Consider the following 22,701-nt stretch of genomic DNA (forward strand, 5'->3'; position numbering starts at 1 on the left):
CTGGTAGAGTGCAAAGCAGAAAGGTAGCTTTAAACTCGTCATCAATGACAAACTTCAAAGCAACCAGCTGGCTGAAAATTGAGTTGAATTCACTCAGATGATTTGACATAGCAGTTCCTTCTTTCATCCGCAAATCCATAAGCTTTTTTAGCCAATACACCTTACTAGCTGCACTCTTCTGAGCATACAATTCCTCCAGTCTAGTCCAAATGGCATAGGCAGTGTCCAAACCCTCTATGTTAAACAGCAGAGCATCAGAGACAGATAGCTCAATGGTCAAGCGTGCAAGCTCGTTCAACTCATCCCAGTCATCTTGTTCCACATCTGCGGGCTTTACCCCTTTGGCCTTGATCGGCTTAGCCTGCTTCTTCTGCAACAGGATATTGTAGCATTGCTTTTGCCACACTGCAAAATTATGTGCACCCTCAAGTTTCTTGATGTGCATAAGATGGCTGCTATCGCTGCTGCCAGCCATGATTTTCAGTCCAAAATATGACCACAAATTCAGCAAATGCAGGCCCAAACTGTCAAACAAGTGACCAAGGTACAAACAAGTACCAACCAGCAATAAGTACCAGTTAAAAGCAGAAATTTCAGATCTGCAAATCAATTTTCAGAAGCACCAAATGTTGTGCTACAGCACTCCACAACTGATGACAGCTGTTCCAAGGACAAATACATCACATTACATGAGAAGTCCCAAATTTTAGCTGCAATTTCTGCTGTACATGCACCCATGGGCATAAAATTTGACCCGCACGGTCAAAAGCCCCAAAGTTTTGTGCTCAAAACATCAACCATACATCTGCACTGTCTCTGACATGCATAGAGTAGACCAATTTTGCCAAAATGAAGCAATTTCAGCAAAACCCCCAAATTTTTCAAGTGTCAGGCGTCCAAATTGCATGAAATTAAACCCGCATGTACATAAAATGACCAATTTGCGCACAAATTTTGCTCAAACAGCAAAAGCCCCAAATTGCACGGGGTCCAATGTGCATCAATGTCAAGAAATTGGGTCAATTTTAGCCCAATTTTAACATGTACATGAAAAGCCCCAAATTTCGGAGGCAAAATGTCACAAATTCCTGCAATTTCTGAGACAGAATCTCACTGTGTGTCTTGCTCGTGTCAAATCCGGACAAATCCCCAAATTTGTGGCTCAAATCTGCCCAAAACACAGAACTGTGCTTACACGCGCGAACTCCCGTCAGTGGGCAAAGGGGGCAGCTTGCAGTAAACCTTTGAAAATTAAAAAATTTTGCAAGAGAAATTTGACGAAAACTGTCCCGTAATGTGACGACTGCTGCGTTTTGACCTGCCGCCAGTGTTTTGACCTGCCGCCAGCTGCACGTGGCCTGGAAAGTCACGAACTGACCTGGCGTGACCTGCGTGACCAGCGCCTGTGCAAAACACGTCACTTCTGACCTGCGCCTGACTTGCACGCTGCCTGGAACTGCACGCCTGACTGCACACTGTCCAAGAACAGTGACGAGCTGTCCAGAAAATGACTGACTGACCTGCGCGCAACCTGGGAAATGTCGCCTGGCTGAAAAACGTGACCTGTGGACTGCGAGAAGCACGAACACCTTAACCGAAGCTCTGCACGGACTGCGAGAAGCGCGAACACCTTAGCCGAAGCTCTGCACGGACTGCGAGAAGCGCGAACACCTTAGCCGAAGCTCTGATACCAGTTTGAAGTGAGTGATGCGCTGCGGAGATGCAATGTCCGGCGATGAAATGTCAGGTAAAGAGCAAAACACGTGAGCAACAGCAGCGAGTGAGAGCGAGAGATGCAAGATGTTCTTGGGTACAATTGGAGTGTGTACCACTTTAGGTTTTTAGATAGATATATATGAAAGTACAAGTGTGCTAGCGAAGTGAGTGATGCACTGCGGAGATGCAATGTCCGGCGATGAAATGTCAGGTAAAGAGCAAAACACGTGAGCAACAGCAGCGAGTGAGAGCGAGAGATGCAAGATGTTCTTGGGTACAATTGGAGTGTGTACCACTTTAGGTTTTTAGATAGATATATATGAAAGTACAAGTGTGCTAAGGGTGCGTTCACACCCGTGCACATATAAAAGGCACGATGGCCCTTTATTCCCAACATTCTCTTCTCTTCTCAGTGTTTGCCGTACACACTCTATGTTCCTCCCTGCAAAGCCTATTGTCTCTCTGGTTGCTTAGTCATTTTTTGATAGAGTGGTGCCCTAGAATATGGGCGCCCAACTCTTTTTGGGGTTGTAAGAGTGAAACTAGAATGAATTAATGAAAATAAATGCAATTAATGAGTGAGTTTCTCAACAAACGGCCTTGGGTTCTGTCACCACCATCGAAAGCAAAAGGCCCAAGAGGCAAACTTTGCTACAAGAAGCTAAAAGAGGTATTTTCAGTCCTTTGTCTTTTCTCAAAGAGAGGCAAAGGAATGTGGAGATAGAGTTTGTGTGCACTATCATTTACGGTGATCTCATATTCTATTTGTTTTGAGTAGATTGATGGAAAATAATGGTTGAAGCCATCGCTGTGGTTGGTCTATGCGAGGGGTGGTATGAGGTCACCTGCAACAATATGTAGATCAAAAAACTTGATGAGGAGAGGGAGAGAATCAATAAATCTCTCAAGACATTGCATGCAAGATGGGCAAAGATGGTTACTTTTTGATGGATGGGTAGGAAGAAACAAAGCATCATCAACATTCTTGTTTCTTCTCCTCTTAGCACATTTTTCTTGTGGGCCATGGATGTGGGACAAAGAGGAAGAAGAACAATAGGAGCTTTTATGTATAGATGCATACGGCATGCTTTTATTGAGGTAAGTCTTAAAAATCAAAATTTATCTTTTAGTTCATTTTATGTTTCATTTTTTAGATTACTTGTCACTTTTCTACCTCTTCTAAGTTCCATTTATAATCTCCATTAATGATTCATGTACCTCAATGCCTCTTCTCGATTCCACCTCACTTATAAATCCCTACATCTTCTACTTTATCTACCTCATCTACTGCATCTACCTCCTCTTCTACTTGTGACATGTAGGTTGGTACGGCCAATGTGGTACAAGTAGTCACCGACAATGCATCTACTTGTTAGAGGATGGGACGCTTACTAGATGCGGAATTCACATCCACAGTTTGAACCCTATGTGCCTTCTATTGCATGGATGTTCTCACGATAGTTGATTGGGTGAAAAAGATTGTTGCAGACACTTGCCTTATTGTGTATTTGATCACAAGAAGGGTAAAAGTCCTGCCCATCTTTTGTACCTATAGTGACGTAGACTTATAGAAGCCCTTTAAGGTTTGTTTTGCTGCCATTTGGTCCCTTCTTAAGTGAGTTTATGATGTGCAAAACAAAATTCAATAAGCCATGGTCTCAAAGGAGTTGAAGGTATTTATGGAGGAGGAGCCACTTTCAAGCATGTAAGAGGGAAAAACTATTGAGAGGCTTTGCTTGAGAGAGACATTTTGGCATGATGTTTGTGTCAGAAGTGGATGTAGCGATCAAAGCATGCGAAACTGCTGTAATAGACTGCTCAACATTAGAGAGAGAGAAAAGAGAGAAGAGAACATTGCAAGGGAACTCAGAATAAAAGAGATGCTTGGGAAATGGAATCCATATACTAAGGCATGAGATACTACAGAAGCAATGTGAGTCATTGGCTCAGGGGCACTAGCACCTGCTGCCTCTCCCCAAGAATTGTCAGGCGATGAATGAATGTGGAGGAGGGAGCTTGAGAATATATAGGCCAAATAAATGCCATAAAATATGATAGGTTGGCCAACAATTTAATGTTGGCCGAATGGTTGCAAATAGTGCCAAACCACAATAAATTTTGGTAAATAAAATGCCTAAAATATCTATGGTGCTGCCCAGCCTGCTGTACCACATGCATAGACTCAGCCATGAACTGACTAATCTGCTAACACCCTCTCTCAGATCATGGGTGATCTGAAACAATACCATATACCATGATAATGTCTCATCATAGTACATACAACAATGTCCATTAGAGTAGAACCATGGATACTGAAGTAGTGGGTACGCAAGCCACCACCAAGGTGCCTCGGAGAGAACATGATGTGGATGTCGATCATACCAGCTCCTCAAAATAGAGAAGGATCATAGTAGCTCTCATGTCCGTCATGATGTCTCTGATGTAGCACATGTGACCATCCCGTCACCAATGCTACAACGCATAAATGAGCGCGAATTCCCCTCCTTTGGTCAAACCACCAAAGTGTCCCCTCATGTGAGCTCCAGAGGAAAGCCACCCGCTCTCTGTCAAATAACCAGCCTATCATGAACCTGGATGTCAGTCCTAGCTCCAGGATTTGAACTTGCCAAACTTCGGTTGATGCGTCAGGGAAACCCCCTCTGGATCTTGTGCACTTGTATAGAAGTATAGATGAGGTTTAAATGGCCCATCACACCACCCTCTCACACTCCCTCTCTAGCACAAGAAGTCGTGAGGGATGTCCACACCACCTGTACTAGCATGTTGGGAGGGAAGCCCCTGCAGCCATCACCCTAGCTGCATAATTGGAGCCCGTACTTGAACTTGTAGATGAGGAAGACCCACGGAGAGAGGCATCACCTGTTGAAGGTGGTCGCTTCTTCGCCTCCCAAACAGTTGCTAATGTCCTGCAGTCCTTTGGAGATGTCCCTTCTTGCCACATTTATAGCACAGAGGTTGCTTCTTCTTGGGCCGAATGTCACCCCTCTCGGAAATTGGAACAGTAAGAGTACCAAGAGCTAGCATCCTCATTCCAACCTGAATGTGAACACAACATTGTCCCAACATAACAGTTGTTGATGAGTAGATAAAATTTGGATGTTGAGCATCAAAAGGAGGATATGGAGAGGCCATAATGAGATAGGGATTGATAGAAGGTGAATAAACGCAAGGGATTAATAGGAAGAAAGGTTGGCCAAAATATAGACTCACAAAAGTTCCATGAGTGCAAAAGTAGTAGATAAAATACATAGAGCAAGAATCAACAGTAGCCAGAGTGTAGTGAGAAGAACACGACAATTGGATGCACATGAACCCTCGCAAAAGCTAAACAGTGTATCATAAGATAAAAAAATACAACCAAAACCTGCAAAAACAGCCTCAAAATACTGTGGCCCAGCCCTGCACAGAATGGAAGAATAAAACAGAGATGCTGATGACAAAATCGCAGACTGAAACTGCACTATATATAGTTGATTGGCCCACAAACAGGTCGCCTCAGCTTGCAGCCACCAAAATGCTGATGAAGAAGGGTCAAAATCAGGTCCCCAGCCCTGAAATCAGTCCCAAATCAGCAAAAACGAAAATAATAGACTGCAAACATTGAAGAAAAATGCAGCAAACAAGCTGAAAACTGCCAGGATATGGTCGCCCAGATTGTAGTTCAGTCGCAGCAATCAGGATTAGGTCAGATCAGAAGCAGAAAATCGAAAATTCAGACCTGAAACAGTAGAAAATAGCAGCAAAAACCTTGATCCAAAATCTGAAACAATGTCAGAACCTGAAATCTGATACCATGTTAGAAGTGGATGTAGCGATGGAAGCATGCGAAACTGCTGTAATATACTGCTGAACACAGGAGAGAGAAAAGAGAAAAGAGAAACATTGCAAGAGAACTTAGAAGAAAAGAGATGCTCAGGAAATGGAATCCAATATACCAAGACATGAGACAGTATAGAAGCAATGTGAGTCACCGGCTGGGGGGCATGTGCACCTGCTCCCTCTCCCCAAGAACTCTTAGGTGATGAATGAATGTGGAGGAGGGAGCCTGAGAATATATAGGTCAAATAAATGCCATAAAATATGACAAGTCGGCCAGCATTAAATGCTGGTTGATTGGCTGCAAATAATGCCAAATCACAATAAATGCTGGCAAATAAAATGCCTAAAATATCTCTGGTGCCTAGCTTGTTGTACCACATGCACAGACTCAGCCATGAACTGACTAATCTGCTAACAGTATGGGCATTGGTCATAGCTATTATCCCCCTGTATAGGGTATTGCACATGACAAATATGGAGGGTGCCACCTTGAGGCTTCTTGTTCACCTTACGAAAAAAGCCATCGAGGATATCAAGGTGTGCAAAGTACTTGATGTTGGGGATCCATGGTAACTATACTTATTTTTGTACAAGTTAAATAATTACTTTAAGTTCTAAATCCTAGAGGCTAAATGTAATTAAAAAAAAAGAATGTATTGTTGATATATTGGATGCCATGCCAAGGTGTAATGACATTCTCTATTTGGTGAAGAAAAGATGGAAGCGATGAGGAGACCCATCCATGGACTGGTTGCCCTCTTGCATCCTGTTTATAAAAGCCTATCTCGTTTCATGGATCAAGAGTTGACAGCAGATAGAGATGCCTATTTTCCAAAGGCATCAGATGAGGACCACTAAAGTGTGTTTTTACGAGAAATCATAAATTATAGTGACCAAAGAGAAGCTGCCTTTGCTAGCATTGTCAGTTGGAAGAGATTCTCTTTGGTCAAGCCTTTGTTTTGGTGGGAATATTTTGGGTATCAAGTACCCAATGTCCAAAAGATTGTCCTTAGAGTTCTTGCACAGATGATTTGAACTTTGAATTTTAAAGTTTGTAAATTAAACTTGTTACGTAGAACTTTAGAGTTTATAATCTTTGAGTGTTATATGAACATTGAAGTTGAAGTCATTTAAATTTCTTTCCTAACTAGGATTACTTGGGGAGAGTGCGTGAGAGATGTGGTTAGTATACTCTCTCATGCATACGAAGATTCACAATAGGCTGAGTATATGGTAGTTAGAGTGACTAATTTATTTGTAGGTCATCTTGTGGGCTATATGCCCTTTGATCCATGATCGAGGCTCACTAGGCATTTAAGCTATCATTAAATGTAGTTGTTGCCTCTAGCGTTTGAGGCACTAAGTGACACTAGGGTTAGGGTTTATTTTAGGGTTTCCTATGACTGTTAAGCTGTTAGGGTTTCATTTTTTATTATTTAAAGACACTTCATACCTTATTTGCACATAAGTGTGACATTATTCATTGTGATCGCCTTGAGTGTTATAATCTCTTGCACTCATTAATTCACTCCTGATTCGTGATTGAGTATCATTAACAGTGGTATCAGAGACACTTACCTTTATCGCCTTCGCTATTGCTCGTGACATCGCCGCCAACCATTACCATTGAGCTGGACTTGCTCGGTCGGTTGCCATTTGAGCCATTGTTGCTGCGTCGGCTTAAGCTTTATTGGCGATTGCATTCGGTGACACCGTCTTCTTTGCCCATTAGTGTCCATCATTGTGCGACCATCATTGTGCGAGCCTTTGGCCTACAACCAACACTCCCCAATTTCAACCAGGTTCCTGTGTGCCAAGTGTCAAAAGATGACGTACCAACGAGACAGTAGGGTTTGCGGGGAGGAACACGGAGTGAACTCGGCAAACATGGAGAAGAGAAGAGAAGAGAGACGAAACTCTGATGAATGGAATGATGAAGTTCTGAATCATTGAGTGAATGTGATACAAGGGAACAAGGGTGCCATAGCACAAGGAAGATGATGAAGACAGCCACGAACCACAAACCGCAATGTCCTTCTGAAGGGGTGTGAGGGTAGTGGAGAGCTGGAGAGAAGAGGTGACGGACTGAATGAATCAGCCGTGAGGACTGAATGAGAGAGTGGCCTATAAATAGGCATAGTCAGTCTAGGATGGTGCTCCTTTTTGGGGCTGCAAACCCTAAACGTAAAACGTAGAAACTCAAAAACGCAAACTGCGGGTGAAGGATGAAGGGTTTCTCAACACCCCCTCTCAGGCCCAAAAAGGGGAACAAGAGAAGAGAGGTGGAGATGCAATGCTACATGCTGAAGAATGCTCATGCATCAGGTGCCACTTGGACAGTGTCCCTTGTGGGGAAATTGTTCACTTGCCCAAGCGCCCTAGTACATAGATGATAAAAACATGCAATGCATAGAAGGAATGTCAGACATTGTGTGGTGCCGAGAACCATAAGAATATGCCCATACTTGATCTCGGGAGGTGGCTTCATGTTGACCAAGTGACCAAGGCAAAAAGAGAAGAGGAGGAAGAAGATGTAGAGGATCCCTAAGATCCAAGATTTCCACCGGAAAGGGAACCTGCATTAAAGACTAGTAGACAGAGTGAACTGGAGAACCCGAAACACAATCTTAGGAGAGAAGCCACTAGCTCCGTGCATCCATGCTGGAAGGAATACAAAGGCCTTGTCACCAAGTCGCGGCTGAACCTCTGAGGTCCCGATCTATGGGGTACCTGAAGATCTTGGATATCGGTAGAAGAGATGACTGGTCGAAGACAGCCACCCCAAGAAAGTAGAGGATGAGTGAAGAGCTTCATGTGGAGTAGGTTCCCTCTCTGAGGTGAGAGGTGGAGGGGCTCCCGCTGAAGTCGAAGAAGAAGTAGATGCCCCCTCTGAGAGCAAAGAACGAACATCCCCCTTTGAAGTAGGTAGGGAATTCAAAAACTCATGGATCACGGACTCCGAAATGTCTGATGACAAAGGAAGTGTCGCCAGTTTTGCCGAAGAAGGTATCTAGGATGCCGAAGATCTCTTCCACCTTTGCTCCCCACCCCCCCAAAGTATATGCGTCTTTCACCAGGCACTCGTTGTGCCGCCTCTTCTTCTGGGCCACAGAGATCATTCTACATGGGCTATTAGTGTACTATGCTCAAGGCAATAAGATGCATCCAATGCGCACTAAGTCCTTTCGAGCACATGGAGGATCGATTGGCGCTATGACCTCCTGGAGATCGTCGCAATGCCCGCGACAGTCTTCTTCCACCTATTTTCGGGTACAGTGGCTTCCATGACCTACGGATCTGCAGTCCGCTCCCTCGAGAGACAGTGATTGTTTGGTACCATCTGCTCGTCAGTCTGCTCCTTCGAGAGACAATGGCTACTCGAATCCTTCCTCTTCTTCGGCTACCCAGTCCGCTCCACTGGGAGACAATGATTGTTGCCCACCTCTTGCTCATTCTGAGCCCCACCGTTCCCCACCCTCGACTACTCAGGCAAGCATTAGTGGTGTGTTGCCCATAGTAGGAGCATCTAGTAGTCTGGTCATCTGTTGGTAAAAAAGCCATGGATACCAGTGTGCCTTGCTGAAGAAGGAAGAGGTGGAAGAGGTCAGCCATGAACCATGAACCGCAATGTCCGCCTCAAGGGGTGTGAGGGCAATGCAAAGCACGAACCGCAATGTCCGCCTCAAGGGTGGGAGGGTAGTGGAAGGGCTGAAAGTGAGCTGCGAGTGGGAGGAGGATGCGACCAGCAGTAAGAGGTTGCAACCAGTAGAAAAACGCAGGTGAGGAGAGAGAAAGACTAAAATCGCAGGCAGGACAGCTTGTAGGAGAGAGAAAGACTAAAAACACAGGTAGCAAGTGAGAGAAAGACTAAAAACGCAGGCAAGATAGCCTGCAGGAGAGCAGGAGAGAAAAAGACTAAAAACGTAGGCAGCAGGTGAGAGAAAAACTAAAACCACAGGTAGGACAGCCTGCAGGAGAGAGAAAGACTAAAAATGCAGGCAGGACAGCCTATAGGAGAGAGAAAGACTAAAAACGTAGGAAAAAAACAGCAGCAGCAGTCAAAATGCTGAAATCAGCTCCGAACAGTGTGTGATAGGCTAGAAACAGGCACCAAATTGTTGTAGACAGCAATGGCTTGCTTGGACCGTGATGTCTTCCGTGTCCGGGGTGTGGGCAGCAAGCTGAAATACCTGAAATCTGCAAAAACGAGATTATTTTTTGAATGGAGAGTGAACAATAATAGTCGCTTTGCTGTAAACAGCTGCAAACCGGGGGTGGAAGGCTGGAAACAGGCACCAGACTGTAGATAACAGCAAGGGACAGCTGAGACTGTGATAGGAGTGTGGGCAGCAAGCTAAAAACACCTGAAACCTGCTAAAACGAGATTTTGATGCAGCGGAAGAAGAAGAGAAGTGGATGCCGAACCCGCCACCGGTCTTTGCCTTCACTGGAGTGGAGGATCTTCGCTGCTAGGTGAGCAGATCCAGCTCTGATACCATGTCAAAAGATGGCGTACTAGCGAGACAGTAGGGTTTGTGGGGAGGAACACGGAGTGAACTTGGCAAACATGGAGAAGAGAAGAGAAGAGAGAGGAAACTCTGATGAATGGAATGATGAAGTTCTGAATCATGGAGTGAATGTGATACAAGGGAACAAGGGTGCCGAAGCACAAGGAAGATGATGAAGATAGCCACGAACCACAAAGCGCAATGTCCTCCTGAAGGGGTGTGAGGGTAGTGGAGAGGCTGGAGAGAAGAGGTGACGGACTGAATGAATCAGCCGTGAGGACTGAATGAGAGAGTGGCCTATAAATAGGTATAGTCAGTCTAGGATGGCGCCCCTTTTTGGGGCTGCAAAACCTAAACATAAAACGCAAAAACTCAAACTGCGGGTGAAGGATAAAGGGTTTCTCAACACCAAGGTCCACCTTCGTCTCTCTCAATCAATTGCCCTTACTGTGGCATTTAAAGGCAACAATTCTACCACTCCTTTGTTGAGCTAAAAAATGCATTAGCTTCACTTAAACAACCCCAAAATATACTTAATTAAGGAAGAAACCTTGTTTATTTAAAAAGGAATGCATTCCTAGAGAGTGGCGATATCCCATAAGCACAAACCCACTTGGGAGGGTCCAAACTTTCTATAAATAGGTATGTTGCCCTCCATTCAGCCTTAATCTCGTTTTTGTAGATTTCAACTATTTCAGCTTATTGCCCACACTCTGGATGTGGAGGACATTGCAGTCCAAGCTAGCCATTGCTGTCTATAAGAGTTTGACACCCGTTTCCAGCCTACCACACACTGTTCGGAGCTAATTTATGTCAAATGCCAGGATTATCTCTAGGGGGGGAAGAAGTATTTTATTACCTTTGTTGATGATGCCACACGCAAAGTTTGGGTTTATCCAATCCGTCGCAAAGACGAGGCCTTGGATAAATTTAAAAAATTCTTGGCACTTGTTGAAAATTAGACCAGCAATATGCTAAAATGCCTTTGCTCGACAATGGTGGAGAATATGTATCCAAAACCTTTCAAGACTTTTGTGACAACAAAGGGATTAAGAGGTAGCTTACTTCTCCTCGTAATCCACCCCAAAAGGGTATTGCAGAGCGTATGAATCGAACCATTTAAGACAAGGTCCGTACAATTCTTTCACATGCCGCTTTACCTCGTGGTTTCAGGGCAGAGGCTATTATGACAGCCGTACACTTGATTAATCAGTCACCAAATAGGTCTTTTGGGGGGGGGGGGGGGGGGGAGTTTCCCAAGAAGTGTGGTTGGGCAAGCCACCTTCGTATGCACACTTGAAAGTGTTTGGCTACGAGGTATTTGTGCACCTATGCAAGGAAGAATGTAACAAACTTGAGCCAAAGTCTTGTAAATGTATTTTCCTAGGATATGGTGATGAAGGTGAAATGGGTTATAGATTATGGGATCCCGAGAAAAGAAAAGTAGAACGTAGCAATGATGTCATCTTTCGGAAAGATCGCATGCACAAACAACCTGAAAGAATAGAGGAGGTTCGAAGGGTTGTATTCCGCGAGGATGTACCAATAGGACAGCAAAGAATGCCCGTTAGACAGCAACAAATACCTGCTGAAAATGTCCCTGAAAATGCAGGCAATCATGCTGTAAATGATTTGTAGGATCTTGCCCATGATGTCCCACGAATTTAGCAAGAACATGTGTACTTGAAACAACTTGAACTAGTTATATAGCAAGCTGTACGTGCAGAACAACAAGCTGTTAATGCAAATTTACAGGATGAACAACCAGCAAATATTGACCATTGGGTCTGTAGGTCGACCAAAGTGCAAAAACAGCCGAATAGATTTGTTCCTAAATAAACTATATGGCTGATTATGTCATGTTAACAGATTGTCGTGAACCGTCATGGTTCCAGGTAGCAATGGACAGACAGGATAGTAAGAAATGGCAAAAAGCAATGCTATTAGAAATGGAATCTCTCATGAAGAATGGCACTTGGGATTTGATACATTTGCCAAAAGGACAAAAAGTCCTACCCTGCAAATGGGTTTACAAAATGAAAGTCACTTCTGGTTCTTTGCCTAAGTACAAGGCACGCTTGGTTGCTAAAGGGTACAAGCAAGAACATGGAATTGATTTTGATGAAATCTTTTCTCCTGTAGTCAAAATGACTACTTTGCGAATCATCTTGGGCTTGGTTGCATCTGAGGACATGGAACTCATATAGATGGATGTAAAAACCGCCTTCTTACATGGTGATATGCATGAGGAAATCTATATACAGCAACCTGACGGTTTTGTTGAAAAGGAAAAAGAGAACATGGTATGTAAACTCAACAAAAGTCTGTATGGGCTGAAGCAGACACCACGCGAATGATATTACAAATTTGATACATTCATGCAATCTCAGGGATTTCATCGTTCTCAAGTTGATCACTGCTTATATAAAGAGAAGGCAGCTGATGGCAGCCTTATTTTCTTGGTATTGTATGTGGATGACATGCTAATTGCAGGGAAGGATGTTCATTCCTTGGACTCCTTGAAGTAGAGTCTACACAATAGCTTTGATATGAAAGATCTTGGTGAGGCAAATCACATTCTTGGCATGCGTCTACTCAGAGACAGATCAAAGGGTCTTCTTTATTTGTCACAGCAAGAGTATATTACGAAGGTTCTGCAACGCTTCAATATGGAGGGGAGGAAAGCTATCAGTGTACCATTGCCTCCATATGTGAAACTTAGAGCATACAACAGCCCTACATCAGATGATGGTAAGACGGAAAGGACTAAGATACCTTATGCTCCAGCTGTTGGTAGCTTGATATATGCTATGGTTGCTACACGTCCTGACATTGCATTTGTGGTGGGAGTGGTTAGCAGATACATGGCATATCATGGTAAAAAGTATTGGAAAGCAGTGAAGGGTTTCATGAGATACATTAAGGGCACAAAGGATTGTGTATCTGCTTTGGTAAGCAGAATTTATTTGTTGTTGGTTTTACGGATGCAGGTTTCATGGATGTAGACTATGCTGGCCATCCTGACTGTAGGAAGTCTACTTTAGGATATATGTTTATGTCTGCAGGAGAAGCAATCTCTTGGATATCTAGGGTGCAAAAGTTTGTTGCACTGTCTACTATAGAGGCAAAATATGTGGCTGCCACAGAGGCATGCAAAGAGGCTTTATGGATTTCACGCATGGTGAAAGAGCTTGGGATTACAAAGGTTCCTATCCTCCACTGTGACAGTCAAAGTGCTATCATGCTAGCACGGAATCCTGTCTTCCACGCAAAGACAAAGCATATACAGGTGAAGTATCATTTTATTAGAGATGTACTTGACAGCAAAGGCATTGAGCTTGTCAAGGTACATACAGATGATAATCGTGCAGTCCTTCTCACGAAAGGTCTTCCAGCTGAGCGGTTTGCTCATTGCCGCCAGATGATGGGGATTGGATAGTATATGTGTCTTTCAGCTTTGTACATACATACACTTAGCTGATTCTTTCCTCTACCTTCAAGCACGTTGCCTTTAGGTGGGAGGTTGTTGGGAATAAAGGCTTACCGTGCCTTTTTTTTACCGTGTTCGGGTGTGAATGCACCCTTACTTTATATATATATATATTCAAAACCTAAAATGTGGTACACAAGTGTTTGTACCAAACATCAAGTGTGGTGCTCACTCTTCTCACTCAACTACTCTCAACTCCCTTCACTCTGAGCTTAGCTCGCGCACAACCTCCGCAACAGAACCAAAGTGGTTTTTGCATTCAGACCATTCGCACTAACGGGGGGGCTAATATCTTTCTAAATAGTTTTCAGAGTATCTTGCATCTTGAGGTATTTATCATCAATGCATGGTTCCTTACTCCCCACAACAAAATGGAGTAGTGGATCGAAAGAATAGGTCACTCATGTAGATGGCAAGATTCATGTTGAAGAGTAAGAATTTACCTAATTCTTTTTGGTTTGATGCTATTCTATTTGCCGCTTATGTTTTGAACAGATGTTCCACAAGAGTTTTACGCACCATCACTCATTATGAGGCATGGATTGGCTCCACTCCTTCTCTATCCCTTATGAGGATTTTCCCATCATCGGCGTATGCTCATGTGTCTTCTTAGAAAAGGCATAAGTTGGATGATAAGGCTATTTGTTGCATATTTATTGGATATAGTGTTGAAAGTTAAGAGTAACGTCTTTATCAACCCTCTACAAGCAAGGTTATCTTTGCTGAAAATGCTTCTCACCCCTTGCTGGACTATCAAAAGCAGCCAATTATTGATGTTTCAGACATCTTTGATAGCCTATTGCCACTTTTCCATAATGTTTCATGGTTGATCCTTCTTCTCAGCCTTCATTTCCACCATCTATAGATACATTATAGCGGCCTAGATTTACAGCCATAACATCATCATGATACCATGTTTGAAGAGCCGTCCCCTATTTATGATCACTTGGAGCTTACAAGGGCTGAAATTCAGTAGCCTAAAAGAGTCCCTTGCTGGTTGCTAGACAATCTTTAGAATAGCAAGCATCCTCTTCCTTTGGCTGCCCGCACACGAGCCTCCACTCATAAGGAACAAGGTAATCTTTTGCATGTGCGTTGCCGGCTACTGCATGCAATGAAGAACCTCTATGTTATAAATATGCTTTATTAGATGATTGTTGGGTGGAAGCAATGAATGCAGAGATTGATTCCATCCAACAAAAGGATACTTGGAAGCTATGTGACTCTTGGCTAGTACAAAGCTCACCTTGTTGCCAAGGGCTATGCCCAACAGCAAGGAATCGACTTTGAGGAGACCTTTGCCCCTACCTCTCGCATTACTACCATTAGTAGTCTTATTGCCTTTGTTGCCCACTTTTATTGGGGGGTGCATTACATTAGTTGAACTCCAAGACGACATTTCTCCATGGATACCTCAGCGAAGAGGTATATGTTTCTTAGCCTCTAGGATTTGTAGGTAAAGGCTCTAAGTACAAAGTCGGTCATCTCAAGAAGGCTTTGTATGGTTTAAAGCAAGGTCCATGGGCTTGGTATGCTCGCATACATGCTTATCTATTGGGTAAGGATTTCAGAATAGCTCTACCAAGGCTACTCTTTACATTTGACAACGTGAGGGATTTGATTTTATTGTTCTTGTGCTTTATGTTGGTGACATGCTTCTCGTTGGGACCGATGCTGGTCAAATTGCAGCATTTAAGACTGATTTATGGCAAACCTTTGCCACAATAGATCTTGGTCTACTTCACTATTATTTGGATATCCAATTTGCCACCATTGAGGGGGGCATCATTATGACATAGTTCAAGTATATTTGATAGCTTCTTCAGCTCTTTCAGTTTGAGGATTACAAGTGTCAGAGTGCAGCGATGCGGAAGCGTGGGACTAAGACTGAGAGAGAGAGTGAACGCAGAGAGAAGAGAGAGAGAGAGAAAGAGACAGTGGAAGATGAAGATCTGCTGTATAAAGTGTGCTGTATACAAAGATATGCAGATATGTACACGGGCGCAGTGCGCGGGACTGCGTGTCTCCATCTCGACGATGCAACCTATTGTCCACCTCGAAGTACGCTGCAGTCTACACGATCTCCAGCCTGTAATCTGCACGAATCTCCAGCCTGAGATCTGTAATCAGAAGTGTGTGAGGATGTGCAGAACGTCGGCTATAAATAGCCGGAAAGAATGCGTCCAGAAAAAGCAGGTCGGCTGCATTAAATGTAGCCGACTGGTCAGTCCGACCAGACTGCCACGTGGTTGCCTGCGCCGCCAGGACCTGATAATCACTAACACCCCCTCTCAGAGCCTGGACGGGGCAGAAGCCTGAGGGATCTGACATGTCTTTGAAGTAGAGCCTGGGGAAGCGCCTTCGTAAACAAATCTGCAAGATTGTCCTCCGTCTTTCAATACTCCACAGCTATGGTCTCATCCAGAAGCTTCTCCCTGATGAAGTGGTACTGGATCTCTATGTGCTTCGTCCGGGCATGGAAAACAGGATTCCGTGCCGAGGCAATGCAACTCACATTGTCACATCGCAGAAAAGTAGGACGAGTTTGGGGGCATCCAAGCTCCTCCAACAATCTCCGAAGCCACACAGCCTCACATGTGGTGGAAGACGCGGCCCGATACTCCGCCTCAGTAGACGAAAGGGCGACCGTGGGCTGCTTCTTGCTACTCCATGAGATAACACCTGCACCCAAGGTAAAACAGTATAGACCGCCTGTGGTCCACATCGCCAGCCCAATCCGAGTCGCTCCAACCGGTAAGTAAAAGATCTGAACCACCTGTGCCTGCTAGATAATGAAGCCCTAAGTCAGAGGTCCCTCTCAAATACCGAAGTATGCGCTGCGCAGCCTGTCAATGCACTGTCTGAGGTTCACTCATGAACCTCGCCAAGAGACCTATAACAAAACAAAGATCAACATGAGTGTTGAGGAGTCAAATCAATGATCCAATCAACTGACGATAGCGGGAAGCATCCGCCAAGGGAGAATCTGAATGTGAAGTGGCCTTCCAGTTCGGATCCATAGGAGTAGAAATGGTCCGACAATCTTCCATCACAAAAGAAACCAAGAGCTCCTGTACATATCTTTGCTGAGAGATGAAAATCCCCCTCTGAGACTGATAAATCTCATGGCCCAAGAAGAAGTGGAGGAGACCCAAGTCCGTCATCTCGAACGCCTGATGTAAAGCTGCCTTCGTCTCTTTGACCTTCTGTGCATGATCACCTATGACAATCAAATAGTCAACATATAACACAAAAAGCACACAACCAGTCTCGGAAGTGTGTACATAAAGCTGCGGATCGGCCTTGGAACGCCGATATCCCAACTATGACTGAAGGAACGAGTCAATCTTCTCGTTCCATGCACGCGGAGCCTGCTTGAGGCCATACAAGGCCTTCTTTAACCTGTAGACTTGCCCTTCTGAAGATCCAAAGCTAGGAGTCTGCTCTACACAGATCTCCTCCTTCAAATCACCATTGAGAAAGGCTGACTTCACATCCAATTGGTAGATAGGCCATCTCCTATGGCCAGCCAAGGCAAGAACAACTCGAATAGTTGCCATACGAGCAGTGGGGGCAAAAGTGTCATGACAATCGATCCCTGGGCGGCTGTGCAAAACCTTTAGCAACAAGGCGAGCCTTGTGCTTGTCCAAAGAACCATCGCTAAGGTACTTGGTCTTGAAAACCCATTTGACGCCAATCACCTTGTTATGAGAGGGGCGAGGCACGAGATACCAAGTGCCATTCCTCTCAATAGCCTCTAACTCGGCTTCCATAGCTTTCTTCCATGGTGCGGACTGTAAATCCTCCTTCACGGAGGTGGGCTCTCGATCCTGTATAACATGGGTCGTCAAACAATAGTTAGAGCAAACAAGCTCTGTAGAATGTTCCTGGTGCCTCCGTGACCGCCGCGGACCATCCTGCGGTTCCCACTTCTCAGGGACCCCCTCGATCCCTGAATCTCGGAATGTGTCACGGGCCCAACGAGGAGGAGGCCGGGACCTCTCCTCGTTGCTCTCCATTAGCTGAAGACTCTGGGATATCCACCGGTGGTAACTCCTCGAGGGTGACCGATGGAACGGTAGACTCTGTATCAGAAACAGAATCAGAATCAAAAGGTGCTAGCTCCAAAGGAACTGTCTCGGGAGCCCAACTCTCCCATGGATCTCCAAGAACGGGATGCTCCTCACCCGCTGCTATGGCCGGAACCTCCATGAACCGCACATCTCGACTGGTGTACACATCCCGCTTGACGGGATCATACAAGCGATAGCCTTGGGACTGAGAGCTGTAGCCAACAAACACCTGTCTTCGGGAAGCCGCTTCAAATTTATCACGATGAGTCTTGGGAATGTGAACATAGGCATCACACCCAAAAACCTTGAAGTAAGAAACATCGGGCTTAGTCCCAAAATAAGCCTCAAAAGGTGTCAGCCCATCAACGGCCAAAGTGGGGGATCGGTTAAGGATGTGAACTGTAGTAGCCACAGCCTCGGCCCAGAGAAACTGAGGTGTCTGTCGGTGCTCCATCATGGTGCGCGCCATCTCGATCACACTTCGGTTTTTCCGTTCAAGAATGCCATTTTCTTGAGGAGTGTTGGTGTTAGCAAACTCCTGGTGAATGCCTTTATCTGCACAAAAACGGGCAAACTCATTAGAAACAAATTCACCACCCTTGTCGGATGGCAAGGTCTTCAATCGCAGGCCCGATCGGTTCTCCTCAAAGAGAAGCCAATCCTTGAAGTGGGAGAAAGCCTCCGACTTCAATGCCAAGAAATAGGCCCAAGTCATCCTGCTGTAGTCATCTACGATCAACATGAAGTACGAGCTCCCTTTCAAGGACTCGTTCCTCATAGGGCCACAAAGATCCATAGATACAAGCTCCATTGGTGACGTAGACCGCCGCGAAGCTTTGTTGGGAATCGCATCCCTATGCTGCTTCCCACAAATGCAGGAGACGCATGGCTGCTGGCTCACCACTATGTCCGGCAACCCTCGAACAAGCTGGGTACAGGCAAGAACATGAAATTGATTTTGGTGAAATCTTTTCTTCTATAGTCAAAATGACTACTTTGCGAATCATTTTGGGTTTGGTTGCATCTGAAGATATGGAACTCATATAGGTGGATGCCAAGACAGTCTTCTTACATGGTGATTTACATGAGGAGATCTATATGCAACAACCTGAGGGTTTTGTTGCAAAGGGGAAATAGCACATGGTATGTAAACTTAACAAGAGTTTGTATGGGCTGAAAAAAGCACCACCAGAATGGTATCATAAATTGATACATTTATGCAATCTTAGGGATTCCATTGCTCTCAAGTTGATCATTGCTTATACCCCAAGAAGACAACAAATAGCAGTCTTATTCTCTTGGTTCTGTATGTGGATGACATGCTGGTTGCAGGAAGGGATGCTCATGCCTTGGACTCCTTGAAGCAAAGCTTATATAGTAGCTTTGATATGAAGGATCTTGGTGAGGCCAATCACATTCTTGGCATAGGTATCCTTAGGGACAGAGATCGAGAGGTCTTCTCTTTCTATTATAGTAAAAGTATGTTACTATGGTTTTGCAATGTTTCAATATGGAGGGGAGGAAAGCCATTGGTGTACCATTGCCTCCATATGTAAAACTCAGTGCAGAGGACAGCCCTACATCTGATGATGGAATGGCTGAGATGGCCAAGATTCCTTATGCTTCAGCTATTGGTAGCCTGATGCATGCTATGGTTGCTACACGTCTTGACATTGTGTTTGCGGTGGGAGTGGTTAGCAGGTACATGGCATATCTTGGCCACAAGCATTGGGAAGCAATGAAGGGTATCGTGAGATACCTTAAGAGCACAAAGGATTTGTGTATCTGCTTTGGTAAGCAGAAGCCATTTGTTGTTGGCTTCACGGATGCAGACTACGCTAGTTATCTTGATTGGTGGAAGTCTACTTCAGGATATGTGTTCACATTCACAGGGGGAGCAATCTCTTAGATATCGAGGCCATAAAAGTGTGTTGCATTGTCTACTACAGAGATAGAGTATGTGGTTGCCATTGAGGCATGCAAAGAGGCTTTATGGCTTTCATGTTTGGTGAGAGAGGTATTAGAGAGATTCCTATCCTCCATTGTGACAGTCAGAGTGCTATCATGCTAGCACGGAATCTTGTCTTTCATGCAAAGACAAAGCACATGCAGGTGAAGTATCATTTTATCAGGGATGTACTTGACAGCAAGAGTATTGAGCTTGTCAAGGTACATAGACAATAACCCTACTGACCTTCTTTCGAAGGGTCTTCTAGCAGAGCGGTTTGCTGATTGCCGCGCCAGATGATGGGGGTTGGATAGTATATGTGTATTTCAGCTTTGTACATACATAGACTTAGTTGATTCTTTCCTCTACCTTCAGACACCTTGCCTTTACGTGGGAGGTTATTGGGAATAAAGGCTCACCGTGCCTTTTACGATGTTCGTGTGTGCATGCACTTATACTTGTACTTTATATATATTATCAAAACCTAAGGTGGTACATCTTGTCATTGTACTGAAAACTTTGAGTGTTGTGCTCTCACTCTTTCGACCCACTCTCTCTACTCTAAACTCTGCACTAAACCTGATTAGCACTCTGTCTCAATCCTTTCACATCTGCCATTAGTTACTTGCAGATCTTCATGTGCACTAGACGGCTCCGCCACTTATCTACACTGACAACCAGAGTGCTTTGGCCATCATGTGGAACCTAGTGTTCCATGCCCACACAAAGCATATAGAAGTTCATTATCATTATGTTCTTGACCGGAGGTGGGCCAGAGAAATAGAGTTGTCTTACATACCCACTAAAGACACTTGGTTGATCTTTTCAGGAAGGCTCTTTCTCGACCAAAGTTCCAAGCTTTTCGGCAAGCCTTGAACTTGATTCCATTTGTTCCATGATTTGTCATACTCTGTACTGTCATAGGTTACAGTATTCACTTGGATGAACTTGTGCAACCACGACCTTATATTTCTTTCTTTTTTTCCAAGATTTTGTCATTTTGCTAGATCTGACAGCCCATTTAATGGATGGTGGTTTGTGGGCCATCTCATGAGCTAAGCGTTGATGCCCTTTGATCCATGATTTGGGCTTCCTAGGCATTTAAATTGTCATTAAATGCACTTGTTGCCCCTAGTGTCCTAGGCGTTGAGTGAAACTAGGTTTAGGGTTTCCTATGATGGTTAAGTTGGTGGGGTTTTATTTGTTACAAGAAGACCGGTCAGGGTTTTATTTATTAGAGAAAGACAGTTTGTGCCTCATTAGCACATATGTGTGGCATTATTCATTTTGATTGCCTACGGCGTTGTATTTGCTCTCACTAATTAATACATCACCTCTCATTTTGTGATTGAGTTACTGTGCATTGATTATCTCTCATTCTCTTTCAATTACTCACTCAATTGCTGCACACCTGGGCCAACATGCAGCAGAAGAAAGCTATGGTGACGCTGTTAAGGTGCATGCAGCTAGAGCAGAAGACAAATAGATCAGGGACAGCTGACCTACTGAGGGTGCATGGAGGCTGAAAAGAAGTTGTGGGCAGCAACCTTTAGTCCTCCTACACTAAATTAAGAGCTTCTTTTGTGACCACCAAAAAACAACTTCAGCAAGATGTATCTTGCTTGGTAACATTTTTTTTCATCCTTCACAACTCGTTCAGTTAATGTGCACTTTGGCAAAGTAGCTTTTAAGAAATACTTGCATTTTTAAAAAAAATTCATTTTCTATTAAACTGTTATTTTGCCTATGTAATATGTTCTGATGCCTGAATTACTGGACAGTTTGCCAATTGTATTTGGATTTGGAGCTAATAATGTTGATCATGCTATTTTGTTCTGCTATGGTTTTGGTTTATTTTGAGATTTCCGTTTGCTATCTGTAGCTTGTTGGGAATGCACATATTTTGTCTAGATTTTGAGGTGATTAGGGTTTCCCAGCCTCAGCTACTGCTGAAGTACATATTTGAGCGATTTAGTGTACCTTACAAAGATTTTCTCAAACAGATTTTGGTCTCAAACAGATTTTGGAAGAGCTGCTTCCTCGAGAAGAATCAAGGCCCTTTATGATGGAGGTTGTGGGACACATTGGAATCCTTAAGCTCTCCAAACAGAGTCTTCCACTCAAACGAGTCATAGCAAAGGCAAGAGTATTTGTTAGAGACATTTGAATATGTGTTCATGATCTGTTGTTTCTTTGTGATTTACAGAAGACAACAATTGATGCATGACATTGCTTTAGCCTTGACGCTGAACTTTTGGGATTTTGTTCACAATCACTTGTGCAGATCATATCATAGAAAGTTGATTCTAACTTTATTGAGCATTGGGTGTTGGTATACTTACCTGCTTTCATGTGTGCATGTGCTCAAGTGCATGTATATCCGTGTGTGTGCATGTGTGACTACTGTGCGACCCGGGGTCCCGGGGGGTGTGTGTGTTACTGTATGTGTTCCCCTCTTCTTATGTTTCCCATCAGTAGGCAATGTCTTAAAAAGTGAGTGCACATGCGCCTCATCATACAGTGGATCAGATTTCTTGATGTGCTGTGCAGTTTTTTACTTCAGTTTGAGGTCTTATTGCCTGCAGACACAACCTAAACATGAACTTCCAGATACCTCATGACCCTTCTGATTGTGAAAAGCAGTTGAATATGTGCAACATTAGCAGAAAATTCCAGGTGGACTGCTTGCATGTATGCCAAGACATAAGCAACAAAACAGGATTGATTCAGCTTCCCCTCTTCTACTTTGTACTCACATCTCTTTTTGCAGAATCAGTTTAGGAACCATCTACTTCAGCAGTTTTGCAAGAGGTCTAACACTCTTTTGAGGGGCTTTGTACTTCTGAACTCAGTTAAGAGACAGAATTAATAGAGATTTTTCTAGATTATGCAGCTTAGACACTGGACAAGCTGTGAAGAAAACTGCCAGGGTTTTCACTGAGGACACATCGAATGTACAACCACGATAGAAACACAAAGAGATAGACACAGTCTCGGAGGGAAAAACTCAAACCCTAAACGCAAAACTCAAAAACTCAAACCCTAAACGCAAAACTCAAAACTCAAACACAGAAACTCAAACACAAACAGAAGAAGGGAGAGAGAGAACACAACTCTAAAGTGAA

General features: G+C 44.1%; 1 protein-coding gene across 4 annotated transcripts in view; it reads left to right on the forward strand.

Annotated features, from left to right (window-relative positions):
- LOC148036682 (Met-10+ like family protein) overlaps window positions 1-22,701 on the forward strand; it is a 139,631-nt gene that overhangs the window by 19,900 nt on the left and 97,030 nt on the right. For 3 of the 4 annotated variants that reach the window (XR_015690974.1, XM_087678728.1, XM_087678727.1), the window contains exon 3: window positions 21,597-21,716. The exons of the other annotated variant lie outside the window; for it this stretch is intronic. Coding sequence is in view for 2 of the 3 variants with exons in the window: in XM_087678728.1 (XP_087534854.1) it covers window positions 21,597-21,716 (120 nt within the window). In the remaining variant the exon portion in view is untranslated. The remainder of the gene's footprint in view (window positions 1-21,596; window positions 21,717-22,701) is intronic. 4 annotated transcript variants of the gene reach the window in all.

This window comes from Lygodium microphyllum, chromosome 5 (genome assembly GCF_053477565.2).
Source record: "Lygodium microphyllum isolate KBCC chromosome 5, Lygodium_microphyllum_v1.1.10, whole genome shotgun sequence".
NCBI classification, from domain to species: Eukaryota; Viridiplantae; Streptophyta; class Polypodiopsida; order Schizaeales; family Lygodiaceae; genus Lygodium; species Lygodium microphyllum.